This window comes from Perissodus microlepis, chromosome 13 (genome assembly GCF_051167445.1).
Source record: "Perissodus microlepis isolate ML-2025 ecotype Zambia chromosome 13, ASM5116744v1, whole genome shotgun sequence".
NCBI classification, from domain to species: domain Eukaryota; kingdom Metazoa; phylum Chordata; class Actinopteri; order Cichliformes; family Cichlidae; genus Perissodus; species Perissodus microlepis.
The window spans coordinates 13,992,324-14,010,243 of record NC_140473.1 but is presented as its reverse complement, the minus strand read 5'-3'; the positions used below and the strand labels follow the sequence as shown (position 1 = coordinate 14,010,243).

The following is a 17,920-nucleotide window of genomic DNA, read 5'->3' as shown; positions in this document are numbered from 1 at the left end:
AATACATTTGTCTCAGTCTGACACACACTTGGGTTCTGTAAATGTAAATGTTTGTGCAACAAACATCTTTTATGGATGTCTTGTTTATGTTAGACACATTATTTCGCAGTCACCCAGCCCTTGAACAAAGTTAAACTGGCTTTTTGTGTTGTTGTCCTTTAGACTTGTTTGCATCAGGTAAAATGCTTTAGTGATTGCGGCTTTGTTACCTAATAGCCCCTTTTTCATTACCAATTGAGTGCTGACCAAAAAGGACAAGGGATGTGACTTGTGTCAGCAAAATAAGTTTGGGTAGCTCCACCCTGACATTTCAGCCACAGGGGTTGAGATAATGAGCAATCTTTCTGGTTTGAGTTCACATGGGTTTGTAGGAGTCATCCGTGTGAAGACACTGCAAATGTTTTATTTGATTTGTGTTTTAAACCAACATTCCTTGCCATACATAACAATAAATAGAGTCACACTCTAAAATTCAAATGTATTGTCTTTGAGGAGTGCTGTGCCACTATTCCCGATGTATTAACAAAGCCTCTTTGTGTCCGTCAATATGCTCGATATTCGTCATTCTGAACTTTGTACCCAAATACAGAAGGGGAGTGGCTTTAGGTCTGAAACAGGTTTATGACTCCCTGTGAGCAAGTTTCGAGTCTGATAATTTGCATGTTAGAACTGGAATCCACACCCTCAACCTGCAGACTGCTTATCATGTTGAGACACCTCTGCTTCTTTGTCTTTTTCAGTAGGCACACATGAGTCTCTAAACATTGAACATAAGTTGAAAGTATGTAAATGTAAGCGGGATATTCTGGGAGCAGTCAAGAGGATTTTCACAGAGTCAGGAATCTAAATGTAAGTCACTGTTATTGAGTATAAGATAACATTGTTGTGACTAGCTCACTAAGCTTTTGAAGCCGCTGAGAGACATTCAGCGAGCGGCTGTAAGAATATCAAATGCCTCACTTTCAAATGAATGAACACTGGGAGATTTATGAATAAATGTAAACAGAAAAAACAAGCCGTTGTTATGAGGTGTGTGTCCTATGATTAAACGTGTTGTGATAACAGCTGCTCAGCCTTTTGACATTTCTGTTTACCAGAAAAGCAGCACAACCAAGCCGCACACTTGAAGGAGCTTTGATAACTGAGATCTAACTCAAAATGTAAATAACTGCGCATGTATAAAATCAGAATGTACAAGAAAGCTGAAAAGGTACCTGAAAACAGGTATAAGAAACAGCTGTACTTAAGGTGATCTGTATGTTGGCAATGGTTCATGCTCTGCAGCAAAGTCGGCAGTGAAAGTAAAATTTCTACTCACACTTTCCCATAGAGGAAAGTAAAAGAGAAAAGGGCGAGTGCAAATTTGACTCTACGCTCTCTACACTTAGCCAACATTAATGTGAAACTAGAGTGAAAAGCTTGAATGTTTAAATTGTAACGCTCGTTTGTTCAGCCGACATGTGTTTGCATTAATCTGGTGAAACCTGATTGGACATATAATGTCAAATATAACAGGGAAGCACCTGGATCACCGAATTAATGAAAACCGTGGGCTTTAAAGGCTACAGTGTTTTTTTTTTTTTCATTTCCTGTTGTCCAGTACTAATATTAACAGGGGCAATAGCTTTAAGCTGTCAATCTGTCAATCTAAACTCTAAAGGGGCAAAAGGGCACCCCAGTTTGAAGCGATTCACATTTAAACATGGAAGGAGCAGATATGGTGTTCAGTATTTCAAAACAGCTTTCAAAACCAAAATAAGTGTAAAACACAGACCGGATTTGCCAGAGTACATTAAAAACCACATAATATATAAATCTACTGACAGCAAATTATCAAGTAGTTTCTGGTTTAGCAATTTTATTTTCTGTTATTTATATAACATGGGCATGCTGAAGCATGAGATATTTACCACCCTCTTCTCAAGTAATTTATCATATCTTATTATTGAGTGTTACTGAGGAAGTGCTGGTTAGCTAATCAGTAAACAGCTCTTTGTACAGCCCCTGATTTCTTTTTCTAGTGGTGAGCTCACCTTAACATCAGGTGAAAAACAACTACACCTTTCTAACCATCCAACCATGCTGGGTCTTCACGTTGATAAAAGTGACAGAAGTGAAAACAGGTTGGTTTTATTTACATTTCAACTGTTCAGTGGAAATCCCTTGATGTGAATTTTTAAGTCTTTCAGGTTTTGAAACAGCGCCGTAAAAAACTGATTATATGTTGTTGAGGCAAACTGAAATACTTTTGCCGATTAGGCCTGTACACGCCATTAAAACGAAACATGTGTTGACCAGGACTATAGCTCACCTGGTTGAGAAGGCGATCCATATGCTGAGGTCTCCATCAGAGGCTCGGGTTAGAGTCTGCTTTCCTGTCTGTAATATGTTATGTAATAAGGCCTGGCAAATGCCTAAAATACATCTTTAAACATGCCTTTTAATATCTTCATCACCTCATAAACTATCTAGAACATTAAAGAATTTACTGCTTTATATAAGAACACTGCCTTTAATGTACTCTTTGACCTTTCCATGCAAACTGTAGTATAGTTTAATACTAACAACATTCCGCGTACTGCATTACAGTTTACCTTTCCTCGTTAAGGTTGCCATGAGTTAACATGTTCTACCCTGTCGCACTGTTTGCTCTCTGATCCTCTAACATTATGTCATTGATTTTCATTTTCTATTACAGGTCCTACTGAAAAAGTCTGGAGCCATGGAGTCTCCAGAGTTTTCCCTGTTGTCCTCCTTGCGAGGTGAATTTAAATCAGAGGATTTCATTCAGCCTCACTATAAGGAGTCGTATCGGCTGGCAATTGATCGCTTGGTGAATTGCGGCAGAGACAGTTACCAGGAGTTCTTAAAAGGAGAACGGCTCGGGAGCTTTCTCTCTGAAGATGAGATCCTATTCATCACTGGAAATGCAGAACAGCTCCCACCTCAAACCCAGACCGAGGAAATCAAAGATCCCTCGGATACCAAATCATCCTCTGGGACATATTGGCCCATGCACTCAGATGTGGAAACGCCAAATCTGGACTTAGGGTGGCCGGAGGTTTTGCATGAAATGTTACAGACTAATATAGATCTGCTCTTTCATCCACCAAGACTAAACAGCCCAACAATTAAAGAAGTCATCCGGAAGCACATCCAGGATGCAAGACAGGTAATCAGAGCTACCAGCAACAATGGACTGAGATATGCGGGCACGCATTGATCACAAAAGCATGTCAGAAGCACCTTTCTCCTTCAGGGAAAAGGAGTGTCTGCCTGGGCCAAAATCTGGTTCTGCAACTCACCATCATGAGAAATGAGTGTGTGAGCTATTTTTATAGTAATTTCGATTACTGCATTATAAGAAGCAGTTTACACCTCAGTAAACAGCCTGTGTCAGTTTTGAGTAGTGGACGATTGCTTTTTTGAAAGTCTGAGCTGACTGTTAATTAAAGCAGCATGTTCACCAGAAAATGGCAGGAAAGTATCAACATAAGTGCATCAGACTGTTTCCTAAAGCTCACAAAGCGCTAAAGAAACCACCCCCTCAGTTCTCATGCTCGTGAAGTGTAAAGAAAACGGAACTGGAATAAATCTTTAATGAAACACAGCAGCTGCACTGTCTCAAGCCTGTCCAGACAGCAACTTTTAATTTTTAAATAGTGCATATATGAAAGTGCATTGGAGATCACACACAGTCCAGGCACAATATGTATTAAAGTAACACTCAGTAAAGTCACACATAGGTTCATTACATCCTGCAGTGACACAGTGTGATAGTGCTATTTTCAAAGCGTCCAGGATTTTCACCGTCTGCATTATCATTAGGAACCTTTTATGTACACTTACTGAACCTGAAGTGAAATCAAAGAACGAAGCAAAAGGGCTCTAGTTTGGTCCCACTCACAAAAATGTTCCAGGAGTGACTGAAATGGATTTGAGATCAATGGATGGCAGTGGCTCAGGGGGGTGGCTGTGGCTCAGGAGATACTGAATCCCAAGTTGCCCCTGATGCATCCATTGGAGTGTGAGTGTGTGCATGCCTGTTAGACAAAGTGCTTCGGTATAGAAAAAGTGCCTGTGTGAATGTGCATGTGATTGGGTAAACAAGACTTGTGGTAAAAAGTGCTTTGAGTGCTCCAAACATTTAAATGTATTGATTATGGATAAGCACATGTAGGCGTTTATCGTGTCCCTTTTTCTTCAGCATGGAATCATGTTGGAGACTTTCTGATTATTCAGAGTCTAATTTATGGCAATTTACCATTTATGAGCTTGCAGATGTCAGATTGATTTACTATTCACTGTTGACTTGTCCTTGCAGGTCATTGCCATTGTAATGGACGTGTTTACTGATGTGGATATATTCAAAGAAGCCATCGACGCTTCAATACGGGGAGTCCCGGTTTATGTGCTTTTGGATGATTACCATTTGAAAAGTTTCCTGACAATGGCTGAAAACCAAGATGTGAAACTCCAACAACTGAGAGTAAGTTTAGGATGGAATGGATTTATTTGATGTTTTGGCTGTGCATGCATTCTTACATGTAAATATTATCTTCCCAGGCTTAAAATGTTTTTAAAGTTCACAGTAATTAAGAAGATAGTTCAAAAAATTGTGTTTATTGCCATATGCAAAGTAACAAATGACCTTTTTTTAAAAAAAAAAAAAAACCTTAACTTTTAAGTGTTAAATTATTAGTAAATCTGGTTACTCCTGTTTTTGGGTGGAGTTGTAATTACTGGTGAGAGATTACAACGACTCAAACACACCTACAAAGTTCCTTTTAAATAGAAATTACATGCCAACAGCAACAGTAACAACAACAACTCGAGGATTCGACAAATAATCGGAATGATTCTGTACAATATGCATGCATGTATCACATATTTATTTCCTCTTGGACATATTATTACCACTTGTAAAATGTGACAGTCATACATATGTTCTGACACTCTCCTTTCATTGCTCTGATTGCAGAACATGAGGGTGCGCACCGTGAAAGGTCAGGATTACCGCTGTCGATCAGGAGCTAAATTTCATGGTGCAATGGAGCAGAAGTTTCTTTTAGCTGACTGTCACACAGCAATTTACGGCTCATACAGGTAAACAAAACTGCAATACAACCGGAGCTGTGGTTGAGACCACTGAGGTGCATACAAAAAGCTTTCAGCACTATATTTGTTCTGGCTCTTTACAAAATTTCTGTCACAGTTAGTCTTTATTATTTGTTTCAGCTTTTTGCTGTTTATTAATGTGAAAAGCTTGTAGAAAATGTGACTGCACTTATAGTGGAAAAAAAAGTTTCAGTATTCCAGGTGTTGTAAATGTATTGTACTAGTGTACTAGTACTAGTGTACTTAGAGTCTGTAAGTGCAAACCTTTAAGTGAAAGGTTTTCATTTAAAGTGAAAGCCTTTCAGTTTGAGACTAACAACTATTTGAGGATAACAAATCTAAGCTGTAAACCAAGGGAAACAAATCAAAATACAGTTTTCATACAAGTATTTTCCTGTTTGTTTACAGTTTCACCTGGTCATTTGAGAAGATCAATCTGAGCATGGTTCAGATCATCACAGGACATCTGGTGAAGTCCTACGATGAGGAGTTTCGAACCCTCTATGCCCGATCGATCGTGCCACCTGAACTGTGTCCTCCAGAGGGTTTGCTCCAACGAAGCGGGTCACTTGGGCAACAGATTTTACCAAACTGTCATTCTGCTCCAAATCTTCAGCGGAGGGACATGTTGAGGCAAAGTCTGGACACAGTCTATCAGAAGACTCGTGAGAGGAACCTCGGTCCAAGAGATTATGAAGAGAGGCTGTTTGAAGAGGAAGATTACAAACTTAGACCCTTGATGGAAAATGGCATTGGTGTTCAGGAATTTCAATCGGTGGAGGAGATGAACTTCTTCAAAAGGCACAGCTATGCTGGAGAGAGGCAAGATGGACACGAATCCATCCCACAGAACATCAAGCCTAGAGGGAGCAACTGGAATATCTCTAGAGATGGAGCAAACAACTATGCTATGAATAATTATTTACAAGTGCCACAGATACACAGAAGTCACAATTTGCAGTCTTACAACGGAAATGACAAACGAGTTCTATCCAAGCAGCAGAACATGCCAACATTGGAGAATATGTCCAAGTCCTATATGCGTACATTGAGGATCGAGTCATATCTTAATAATCCTGATGTCCCATTTGGGGACTCTTGCGACTATTTAGACCAGTTTGAACAACTGGACAAAGCTAGCCCGTTCATGCAGGGAGGGATGAGGTCCTCTCTTGCTCTCAGGCCAACCGTACAAGAACAAATGGAGGCAAACAGATATCTACATACTTCTAGTAGTCTTAGCCCCACAAAAAACAGTCATTTACACTACTCATCCATGCAATGGACTCCAACAGGAGCAGGCTATGCTACAGGTAGAAACCCTTATCATTCATATGCCAACCTGAGCCGAGCTAAAGACAGGCAAATAATCACAAACCCTAACATTTTCAGTGACAACTGGGTCAAAAGGCACAGTGTGGCAGATCCGAGATCAAGCACACATGAATCATCAAATCACATGTACAATGGTTTTGTAAGGATGCAAGAAGGCCAAAGTGAAGCAGCAATGACTGCACTGAATGAAGGACATGGGTCAAATCTAAATGAAGATCAGAGATCTGTCTCCCATTATGATGTCAAGAGCATGACAAGCACAAAGAGTCCGAGTGGCCCCATTTGGCAGGAGCCACCGGCCCGGGCTTTGTCAGCAGCAGCCCTGGATGTGAAAAGCAAGGATTTGACTGATAAATCTAACCGCACGGGCGCTAAGAAAATCACATCTTTGCTGAACATACAAGAGAAAAAAGAGAATTCAATTAGGAACTCAAAATCACCAAGTCTCACGTCAGCGGACAGCTCAGACACTCTGACTGCTGAGGATGAGGAGAAAACATCAGTTATAGAACAAAAACATCTCCCAAGCAGAAGCATTTCTCTCAGTTACTCCTCAGAGCGCCAGAGGAACAACGTGGAGGGCATAAAATCTTTAAAATCGCGATTCCAAACTGAGAAAGAACAACAACCTCCGCAGAGCGCTCTCTCCAAAACCACCACACAGAAGAAACCCAGCATTTTTGACAAAAACACAAGGCCTGGATTTCACTCAAGCAGCTGGAGCAAAGACAGAGGAGCTGAGAATCGCCTGTCGAGCAGATTTGAGCCTTTCGGCTCATTGGAAAAGAAAACCTCTCTACGCACTCCACACAGCTTCAGAATCAAACCGTCCCAGGAGGAGTCCAAAAGCCTTCCAAAAGGCGAGGCAGCTATTGAACTCAACAGCAGTCAGGTTGCCCGTGGACATCATGAAAACAAGCTGGAGAAATTCTTTCAAAGAGTGGGAAATTTTATACACAAGAACAAGTAGTGACAAGTGTCTTAGCATTACGCACACTCTTCACAGGTCAATAACTACTAATGCACATGTGATTGGTAATGTTTATACATGTAGCTTTGCACTTTGCTGCGTTAAGAAAATGTTTTGGCAAACAGAGTTTACGTCTTTACTGGTTTATAGGTGCACTGATGGATGCCATATATTGGCAATCTGGAAATGCAATTGTCAAGCTGCTTTTGTGTCTTTCTTCTACTTGAACTTCCTAACAAATTCACTGTCAGAATGTGTTTGGGGATGCGTACCTTTTTGTTGTTTCAAAATGTCACAAAAGTATAAAATGTATTGCTGCAAGTGCATACACATACCAAGGTGCTGTTACTACTGCCAAAGCCACATGAATGTTGACGGGTAAGTTACAGAATAAACATTGCAAATGCTACAGGTGTCCAAGATAAGATATGATGGAGCACATCCTGTGTCAGACAGGTTTTGCCGAATGCTGGGAGGGTGCAATACTTCTGTAAAACATGTGCTGTATTTTCTTAATAAAAATTTGCATCACTTTTAATATATTGTATTCAGGAAAATGAAGAACACTTTCTTTATTTACTCATTGCTTTTAAGAGATTCATCATAAGAGTTTGTTTTAATTCATGGGTTTTGTGCCTTAAGTCAAAAGTCAATGTCCCACACTTGACTCAAGGTGCAAGCCTGTCTCTAGGCAATATGTTCGTATATTCTTCATCCTGGCGTTGTTCCCGCTGGTGCAGGGTCCGCTCTTCGGCAAAGGTTTCTCCATTTGGTTCTGTCCAAGGCGTCCTCAGGTGATGCGTTGATGGTCTTAATGTCCTCCTTAATTTTGTCCATCCACCGTTTCTTCGGTCTGCCTCGAGGCCGGCATCCTTCTGGGTCGATCATCATTGCCGTTTTTGCTACAGAGTTCTCATCGCTTCGAATCACGTGTCCATACCACCTCAGGCGGGACTCAAACATCTTTTCCTTAATTGGGGCTACACCTAGTCGCTTCCGTATGTCTTTGTTCGTAACACGGTCCCGTCTTGTAATTCCCAAGCTCCATCGGAGCATGCGCATCTCCATGGTGTTTAGGGCCTGTTCATGTGTGGTCAATGCGGGCCAACATGCGGAACCATACAGGGCTACTGGGCGGACCACCGCTTTGTAGATTTTTCCCTTGAGTCGATCTGGCATTCTTCTGTTGCAAAGGACACCAGTGACCTGTCGCCATTTTAACCAGGCTGCATTTATTCGTGCTCGGACATCGGAGGTTATATTTCCATCGTAGCTGATGACTGAGCCCAAGTAGCGGTCTTCTTCAACTCTTCGTTGTCAATTATGATGGTGCCATCAGTTTGGGGGCCTCCTTCCAGGTATTCGGTCTTTTTCGTATTGAGCCGCATACCGTATTCATCGAGCCGGGTCTTCCAGAGTTGTGTCGTCGTTTGGGTCTCTTCTCTGTCTTTGCTGGCGAAGAATACGTCATCGGCAAAGAGGAGAGACCATGGACGAGGTAACTGGAGCTCGGCCGTGATGGTATCCATACATAGAATGAAGAGGAGGGGTGACAGAGCTGACCCTTGGTGGACCCCAACTCTAACTGGGAAGGGAGGTGATAGTCCAGTGGCGCATCGGATTGAACTGGTGGCGTTGTCATAGAGGAGCTGTATCCATTTGATGTACGCCTCAGGGACACCATGCGATCTTAGGGAGTGCCATATGAGGTCATGGGGTACCCTGTCGAAAGCCTTTTCAAGGTCTAGGAAGGCAATATGTACCGTCTTGTTCTTTTCCCCTGTGCTTCTCCAGCAGGAGTCGGGCGGCGTGTATGGCGTCAGTTGTTCCACATCCCTTTACGAAACCGCATTGGTTGGGGGTGACGTTGACAATTTCCCGAAGACGTGCATCGATGACTCTTTCGAATATTTTCGTCGTGTGACATAGTAGGCGGATAGGACAGTAATTTAAGCATTCGGCTACATCCCCTTTGTTCTTCCATATGGGTATGGTAATGCTGGTCATCCAGACCGTTGTTCGTATGTTCGTATATTACTACATTGATTTCCTAATTTGATTGTGTTGACACACAAACACTGGCTGTACTCTATGCTATGAGTGCCTCAGGCTGGTGGGGAGCACACCACATGAGTTATTGTGTATTCAATCAGACCACAATCTTTTAACCAAGTGGCAAAATATTTGCTCTTATTTTATTCTCTTTAAGAAAAGCAGTAAATATTTTTAATGATATGACAACAACAACAACAGCATTTTTGTGACCTGTCAGGTATAATAATTAACTTCATGCATAGCATAGATTCAGAGATCTTAATAGATATGTTATTCAAAACAAGCACCCAGGAAATAATGGTAAAGCATCCAGTGCACATGCATTTACACTTTGCCTCCAGTGTAAATGCATGTAAACTGCAGCAATTCATCTCTCGTTTTCATTATTCAAGTATTATTTCTATACAGTTAATATCACAACTGAGAATACAGTGACAAGCTCACTGCACAGGAGTATTTGAAAAATAATTCAATATGCTGAACTTGCCAGCTGTGACGCTTTGTTTATTTGCACTATTCCTGAAATTATTTTTTTAAAATATATGGAAAAAGCTAGAAATTCTTATTGTAAAAAGAAAGAAAATTACAGTATTTAACATGTTTTTTTTCTGTTATCACATGTCGTTAAAGACAGTTGGTCAGCCTCATTAAAGTCAACATTTAAAGATGGATAATTTAGATTAGGTAAAGAAAAAAACAGATAATAATAAAGTAAGATAATGAGTACTTACAGTTTTTGCCCGTTGCTTGAACACTATAAACCCATGCTTAGACTAAAGTAACACAACTTGAAGCTTTTGTTACCATACCTCAAACACATGTACCCATACCTTAAACAAAAGCGCTGCTTTGCACCCTAGTTGCAATTATGCAACACACTTACTCCTTTATGCAACACACATGGTCCTGCATACTACACTCTATTTCATACATAAGACACTTTGTTCACAAAATGAAATTTCAGGGTGCCATTTGGAAAACACATGTATCCAAAATACAAAACACATCGGGTAATTGCAACCACTCAAATACACACCTGAAGGACCTTACTTGCAAAACTGAACACCAATTAGCCAACTACAAAAAGCCCTCAATTTAACCAATTCAAGAACTTTGCAAGCATAGATGGAGGGAGAGCAAGAGGAAGAGGAGGAGGAGGTTGAAGAGGAGGTCGAAGAGGAGGTCGAAGAGGCCATGCACAGACCCATATTTCTGATGATATAAGAGCAACTTTGGTGGACCATGTCATCAACCATGGCCTGACTATGAGGGAAGCTGGGCAGAGAGTCCACCCACATCTAAGCCGCTTCACAGTGGCATCTGTAATAAGAACATTCCGACTAGAAAACAGGTATGTCTTCACCTCTCTACCTTCTACTCTACTCAGATGGTTTTTATAACACTGTTCTACAGTATATCACATTACCATATCGCAGGGTGCTAATGCTCCTTTTGCAGCCAAAGTGGTAGTTTCTGTGAAACATACCATGATTACTTATATTGAAGTACAGTGTTGTACAGTGGATGATACAGTATATACAGTAAAGTACTGTAAGAAAAATAAGCAAAGTGATGACAATATGTGGTTGTATTTTTCTAGAATGACTCGAAGACCTTCTGGGGGAGGACGCCAACGCCTGTTCACACAACAGCAGGAACTTGCTGTTGAGGACCTAGTGAGGGCAGACAATGCCATCCGTCTCCACCAGCTACGAAAGCAAATACTTGCAGACAGGCAAGTGTTCAACAACATAAACCATGTGAGCATCACCACCATCACACGCATCTTGGGAAAACACAGCATCACCATGAAGCAGCTCTACAGAGTCCCATTTGAGAGGAACAGTGACAGGGTCAAAGGACTTCGAGCTGAATATGTACGGGTAAGTGTAACTGTCCTTTACATGTACAATACAGTATTGGTGAAAGTAGCAGCTGAATATGTACCATATCAGTACCACATGGATCCATTCTGAGAGCTACACAGGTACCTGTGTGATGGGGTGAGGGTTCTGTATGTGTAGCACTGTAGTACAGTAGTATGTTCTCTTTTTTTTTTACAGAGAATCTTGGCCATGGATGGAGCTGCACAGCCTCATGAATTCATTTTCATTGATGAAGCTGGATTCGGCCTGTGCAAAACAAGATGACGGGGTCGTAATGTAATTGGCCAAAGGGCAATTGTGCACGTCCCAGGGCAGCGCGGGGGAAATATCACATTGTGTGTCGCCATAAGCCTTCGAGGGCTTCTGCATCATCATGCAAAACTAGGTCCATACAATAGCCAACATATACTCACATTTCTAGATGCTCTCCATGATATAGTTGTACAGAACAGACCAGATCAGCCCAGGTTTGTGGTGATATGGGATAATGTCAGTTTCCATCGGGCTGCTCTGGTCCAGGCCTGGTTCTCCAACCACAACCAACTTGAAGTGGTATACTTGCCCCCTTACTCACCATTTTTAAACCTTATACAGGAAATTTTTTCGGCTTGGAGATGGCGTGTATATGACTGCCAACCACATGCCCGCATTCCTCTTCTGCAGGCAATGGAACAGGCCTGCGGCGACATTCAGGTGACAGCAATCCATGGATGGTTTCGACATGCAAGAGGATATTTTCCCCGGTGCCTAGCAGGAGAAGACATTGCTTGCGATGTCGATGAGGTCCTGTGGCCAGACCCCAAAAGATGGCGGGATCCATGAGCCCACGTATGCACAATTGTCATCATTTTTTGTGTTTACAGTATGGTGTTTTTTCTATTACTGTATTATGTTTTTTTTTTTTGCTTTATCTGAATTCATGGTACTGCAATGTACAGTGCTGCAATGTACAATATTGAGTAGTCCTATTTGCTTTTTTGGTTGTTTGAAAATGTGTCTCCTGAAAATATGCCTTCTGAATAAACAATGAACATCAAAGACTGCAGTGTTTTATATAAAGTAGACTAGTGTGTTCCCCCTGATCTGTAAGTGTTTGCATATGATGCAAGTATGTGTCACTTTGTCAACAGAGTTACATTTTGACAAAGGAATGTTAGGTTTTGACAGCAGAGTTTAGGTTTTGAGAGTAGAGTTTCAATTTGGCATAGATGTGAATGGTATATTTCCCAGTGTTGTGTCATGTTTACTTGTGTTTAGAGTTTTGGCACAATGAGCGAAGTTTTGCCATATGTGTTCAAGCAACGGGCAAAAACTGTAAATGAGGCTGTAACCGATTTCCCCTCTCTTCTTTCATTATTCTTTCAGCAGCCAAAAGGCTCAACTAGCAATTTAATAACCTGCACAGTTCTTCAGTTTGACTGTTAAATGTTTTTGTTTTTTTAGAATATGGGACTGCTTTTAGGTTATAGAGGATGAAACCCCGTCTTTTCTCAGTGTAAAATAAAATAAAAAGGCTCTGTTTAATGTCTGTTTGGTGCTATTGAGTGTAAATTAAAAACAACAACAAAAAAGCTTTAACATGAATTTTTCTAAGCAACTTGGTACATTCTTTTTTTTTTTTTTTTACTTTTTATTTTGTACTTTTTCCAATTTTATAGTACATGCAAACAAAAATATGAAAAAAGAAGACAAAAGAAACAAACTAAATAAAAAAAGGACACCTAATCTGTGGAAGAGGGGAAAAAAAAAAAACCCAACGAGGAGAGGTCGCTGCCTTATGGGGCTGAGTGAGTCTTATAGGCTATCCATTTTGTCCACTGTTTTCGGTGTTTGTCAGATTTCAGTCTCAAAGTGTAGGTCATTTTCTCCATTATATATATGTCCTCGATTACATCAGTCCATTCTTCCAATTTTAAAGGGTCACTTTTCAGCCAGTTTTTTGTTATTACCTTTTTGCTTGACAACAACATAATTTTAAACAAGTAATGGTCCTCCTTTCTTACATTTTCCCATATTCCAAAATACATTACTCGTGCCTCACACAGCACGTCATACCCCAGCACTTTCTTCATTGTTACCGCAATGCTTTCCCAGTAAGGTTTGATATTTTTACACTTCCAAAACACATGAGAATGATTGGCGTCCCAGTCTCCACATAATCTCCAGCATTGTTGGGGTGTTTTCAGCTGCTTGCTTTTGATATAAGGAGTAATAAAGAACCTAATCACATTTTTCCAGCCATATTCTCTCCATCGTCTAGAGCTGGTGGAATTATGCTGTGTGAGACATACGGATCGCCAGTCATCCTCTGACAACTCAAGATGTAATTCAGATTCCCACTTTTGTTTGATATATAATGTTTCATTCCTATTCAAATTTTGCAGGCCATTATATAATTTCGATAAAATTCTTGATGGAGGACTTTTATATGCACCTGTTATTATTTCTATTATATGGCATCCTTCTCTCAAGACCGTCTTCCTAATTTCTGTATTGTAAAAATGTCTTAATTGAAAATACCTAAATAAATCTGATTTATCCAGTCCAAATTGTCTCTGTAGATTCTCGAAGGATTTGAATGTTGTCCCCAGGGGCGGAGCGTGGGGGTGGCTTACTGGGCTTAAGCCCGGGGTCTTTTGGAGTGTAATTTTTTCATAGTTAGATGCCTGGCTGACAACTGTATAAAACAAAAAGTACACACAATATTCGAAGCACATAGTGCACACTATGGGAATTTACGACTGTGCATGAATCCCCCCTGATATTGGTATGATCGGAGCTCAGGCATTAAGCGACTGAGCGAGAGGGCGGGGCAGCTGCTGCCTGTGAGTGCGCTGTTGGAGAAACGGAGCCAGCCGTACTAAGGAGAGCTTAAGTTTGACCAGGTGCCAAAGCAAATCATTCGTACTGTACAAATAATGTAAATATGACGGTGCATCACAAAAGATTGATATCAAACTGATCACTTGACCAATATTACGTTACTTGCTCTTCGAGTGAATCAACAACTGGCGAAATGAAAAGCCGAACAAATGCTATTTTTTTAGAGAGTCTTAGCTTACGTGTGTTTATTTCATATTTTCAGTTCTTACCCTCCCCGACTAAATCGGTTTCAGTTATGTACTGAAATATAAGAATGGACATTAGAGGGTTCTTTCAAAGAAAAAACTCAGGTAAATGTTATTTTATATATTATGCTTTGTATGTTGTTCAGTATATTTTTTATTTTTTATTATTTTTTATTGCAAAACAAGAGGGATTTCAGTACACAGCAGGATATTCACATTTGTAACCAGATATTTACATACACTTTAGGGAGAAAACATAAAACATTTTTACTGTACAACATCAATTTAGAGTAAACTTTTGTTTTAGATAAATATTGAAATATATTTTGAATTAGTTAAATGTCAGAATAAAGAGAGAGAGATCTGTCTATTTATTATCACTTTCATCAAATTTAGGAGTACATATACACTAAGTTTATTGTTAATTAATAAGAAAACTCCAGAGGATTCCATTCTGAGCTGAAGAAGCTTCTGATAGGTTAGTAGAGTCCATGTGAGTAAATTGGTGGCACAGCTGTGGATGCATATAAGGCGAAACACAGAGCCTGTTTCTGTGACATGGGAAAATCAAGAGATGTCAACCAAAACACCAGGAAAAGAATTGTGGAGCTCCATAAGTGTGGCTCAAGTTTGAATACAATTTGGTGCCATTTGCAATTAAGAAATACAGATAGTTTCTCTCTTTACTCTTAAAGTTAACAAATATGTTTTTATATTTATCAATCTAAAAAAATAAACTTTAGTCTGATTTGATGTTACAATTAAAAAAGTGTTTGTGTTTTTATCTGAAGAGTTTGTAAATATCTGTATATTTGATAATTGTCAGCACAAAGAGGGAGAGAGAGGAGAATGAGGACAGAACAGAGATGGAACAAGAGCAGGTGAGACACACATGTTAGTCAAATGGTCGTTTACCAAAAGTATCACCGTATCATAGGTCCTCATGTATCTCGTACCTAGTGTTTCTTTTTAGGTTTGCTATTTTTCAAATTCTACATTTATTAAGTTATGCAGGCTTGTTTGCACAACAAGGCTAAATAATTATATAAACTTTTCTCAATCTAAATAGTGGACTTTGGTAGAATTAAAAAATAAGTGTAGTGCAGGTCTATGATGATTTTTAGTGCTACTATCATCTAGTTCTGATTCTGGTTCTGTCTTGGTTAAATCCCAAGTAGTCCTGATTTTGAACTGTTGTAGTCCTGTTTTAATTCTGGATCAGTTCTGGGTCTGGTTGAATTGGGGTTTAGTCCTCGTGTCTTGATACAGCCCTGACCTTGTTCTGCCTTGCTGCTTAATTAAAAAACTATAGTTTAAGGTGTCCTGCACATGTGATATATATTTTTCCCTATATGAAGTCATTCTTTTTTGAACAAAACTCAAAACAGAGCCAATTAATCTTTCAGTCATTTCTACCCCCCCCCAAAAAAAAAACAAAAAAAAAATCCCACATGCATACTACCCTTTTGGGCTAAGCCCCAGGTGTTTCAAATGTCTGGCTCCGCCTCTGGTTGTCCCGTCTATTAATGTGCACATTGCTGTAATTCCTTTATTGACCCATCTTAAAAATGTACTATCCAATTGTCCACTTTGGAATTTTCGAGAATATGCAGGCCAAATCAGTAATTTACAGTCTTCTATAATTCTATATTTCTTCACTATAATCCACCAGAGTTTAATAGTGAATTCAGTAATGAGATTTGTGTTTGTAGACTGGATAGTTTCTTCTCCCAGTCTTGCTTGTGGATAACATGATAAGCAATAATTTATCTCCATATGCTTCCATTTTGAGGTGTAATCCGGTGAACACCAGTAAGCAATATATCTCAGCTGGGCTGCATAGAAATATTCCTTGAAATTCGGGAGGGCAAGTCCTCCTTTTTCTTTTCTTAATTGGAGTATTTTAAATCTTATTCTTGGCTTTGTCCCTTTCCAAATAAATCTACTAACTAATTTATCCCATCTACCAAATTGTGCATCTGGTATATGGACTGGCAATGAAGTGAATAGATACAGTAGTCGAGGAAGCACATTCATTTTTATTACCTCTATTCTTGAGCTAAGGTCCATGACAAGCGGAGCCCATTTAATCAAATCTTTTTGGATTGTATTACTAATCTTTACATAATTTGCCTCGTATAGTGTACTTATTTCGCTAGTTAGATAGACACCTAAATATTTGATCTTATTTGAGTCCCATTTTAGTTTATATTCGTTTTGAATTGATTCTTTGGGGAAATAATTCAGAGTACTTGAGTCTATTTATATCCTGAATTTTTGCCAAAATATTTTAATGCTTTAATCAACCGAGGAAAGGTCGTGTCAGGATCCTGTAGGTATATAATTATATCATCAGCAAAGAGACCTATTCGTTGTTCAATTTTAGAAACTAAAACCCCTTTTAAGTCTGCACTTTGCCGTATATACTGAGCCAAAGGCTCGATATACAGAGCAAAAAGGGCTGGACTCAGGCAGCAACCCTGCCTGGTTCCTCTGAAGAGCTCAAAACTGTCTGTCAGGTCCCCATTTATTTTAACTCTAGCCAATGGCCTGTGGTACAGGATTGTATACACTCGATGAAGATACTGTTAAAGCCCATTCTTTTCAAAACAGCAAAAAGAAATATCCAAGAGACTCTATCGAAGGCCTTTTCAGCATCTAAGCTCACTAAGGCTGTTGGGATTTTCTCTTTATTAACTTCATTAATTATATGCAATGTGCGTCGTATATTATTTTGTGTCTGTCGCCCCTTAATGAACCCTGTCTGGTCTTCATCCACCAGATCTGGGAGAAACAGCTCTAAGCGTCTTGTGATTATGGATGTAAATAATTTATAATCCACATTTAAAATAGAGATTGGGCGATAAGAGTCACAGTTTTCCTTGTTTTTACCTTCTTTTGGTAAGACTGATATAATGTCCTCTTTCCAAGAGGGTGGAGTTTTAGCGTGTTTTAATGTCCAGTTAAAGGAATCTATCAAAATAGGAGCCAAAACCTCTTTAAAAGTCTTATACCACTCATTGGGATACCCATCACTCCCTGGACTTTTATTAGATTTCAATCTCCTTATTGCCTTATCCAGTTCTTCCTTAGTGATTGGTTTAGTTAAAAATTCATTTTGAGTTGTCCCAATAGATGGAAGGTCTAACTGATCCAAGTACTCTTCAATTTCTTGTCTGTTTTTCTGGTCGGGTTGATTATACAATGTTTTATAATATTTTTGAAAGGCATTTTTTATCTGTATTGGTTCATATAATAGTTCCTTGGTGTTTGGATCTCTAATCTTATTAACTGCATTACTTATTTGTATTGATTTTAACCGTTTAGCCAGTACTTTGGTTGCTTTGGAACCAGACTCATAAAATGTTTGTTTTGTGAATCTCAGTTTCTTTTCTATTTCCTCCATAGACAGATCGCTTAGTTGTTTTCTTACATCTTTAATGCTTTCAGCCAAGTCGGCACTCAAATCTGTATGCTGTTTTTTTTCT

The 17,920-nt window shown here is 39.6% G+C and overlaps 1 protein-coding gene and 1 pseudogene across 4 annotated transcripts; both read left to right on the top strand.

Moving 5' to 3' along the window:
- Positions 1 to 411: 411 nt before the first annotated feature.
- On the top strand, positions 412 to 9,046 carry sack1b (scaffolding CK1 anchoring protein B). Of its 4 annotated transcripts, none has more exons than XM_084949355.1 (5): positions 412 to 849; positions 2,022 to 3,172; positions 4,325 to 4,489; positions 4,982 to 5,106; positions 5,527 to 9,046. In XM_084949355.1, the coding sequence occupies exons 2-5, from the start codon at positions 2,723 to 2,725 to the stop codon at positions 7,421 to 7,423; spliced, it is 2,637 nt and encodes an 878-aa protein (XP_084805481.1). In that variant the 5' UTR covers positions 412 to 849; positions 2,022 to 2,722; the 3' UTR covers positions 7,424 to 9,046. The 4 variants fall into 4 exon arrangements, with proteins under 4 accessions (XP_084805481.1, XP_084805480.1, XP_084805478.1 ...); XM_084949354.1 differs by having other exon boundaries at positions 412 to 2,123; positions 2,699 to 3,172; XM_084949352.1 differs by having other exon boundaries at positions 2,699 to 3,172; positions 5,527 to 9,045.
- Positions 9,047 to 10,930: 1,884 nt separating this feature from the next.
- LOC146374822 (uncharacterized) lies at positions 10,931 to 12,153 on the top strand (annotated as a pseudogene).
- The last annotated feature ends 5,767 nt before the right edge of the window (positions 12,154 to 17,920 follow it).

Excerpts from the sequence above, each read along its gene's own strand:
- sack1b (XM_084949355.1), top strand. The coding sequence starts at position 2,723 with ATGGAGTCTCCAGAGTTTTCCCTGTTGTCCTCCTTGCGAGGTGAATTT. Across the intron at positions 3,173-4,324 it reads ACATCCAGGATGCAAGACAG|GTCATTGCCATTGTAATGGA; the intron begins GTAATCAGAGCT and ends TTGTCCTTGCAG. Across the intron at positions 5,107-5,526 it reads GCAATTTACGGCTCATACAG|TTTCACCTGGTCATTTGAGA; the intron begins GTAAACAAAACT and ends GTTTGTTTACAG.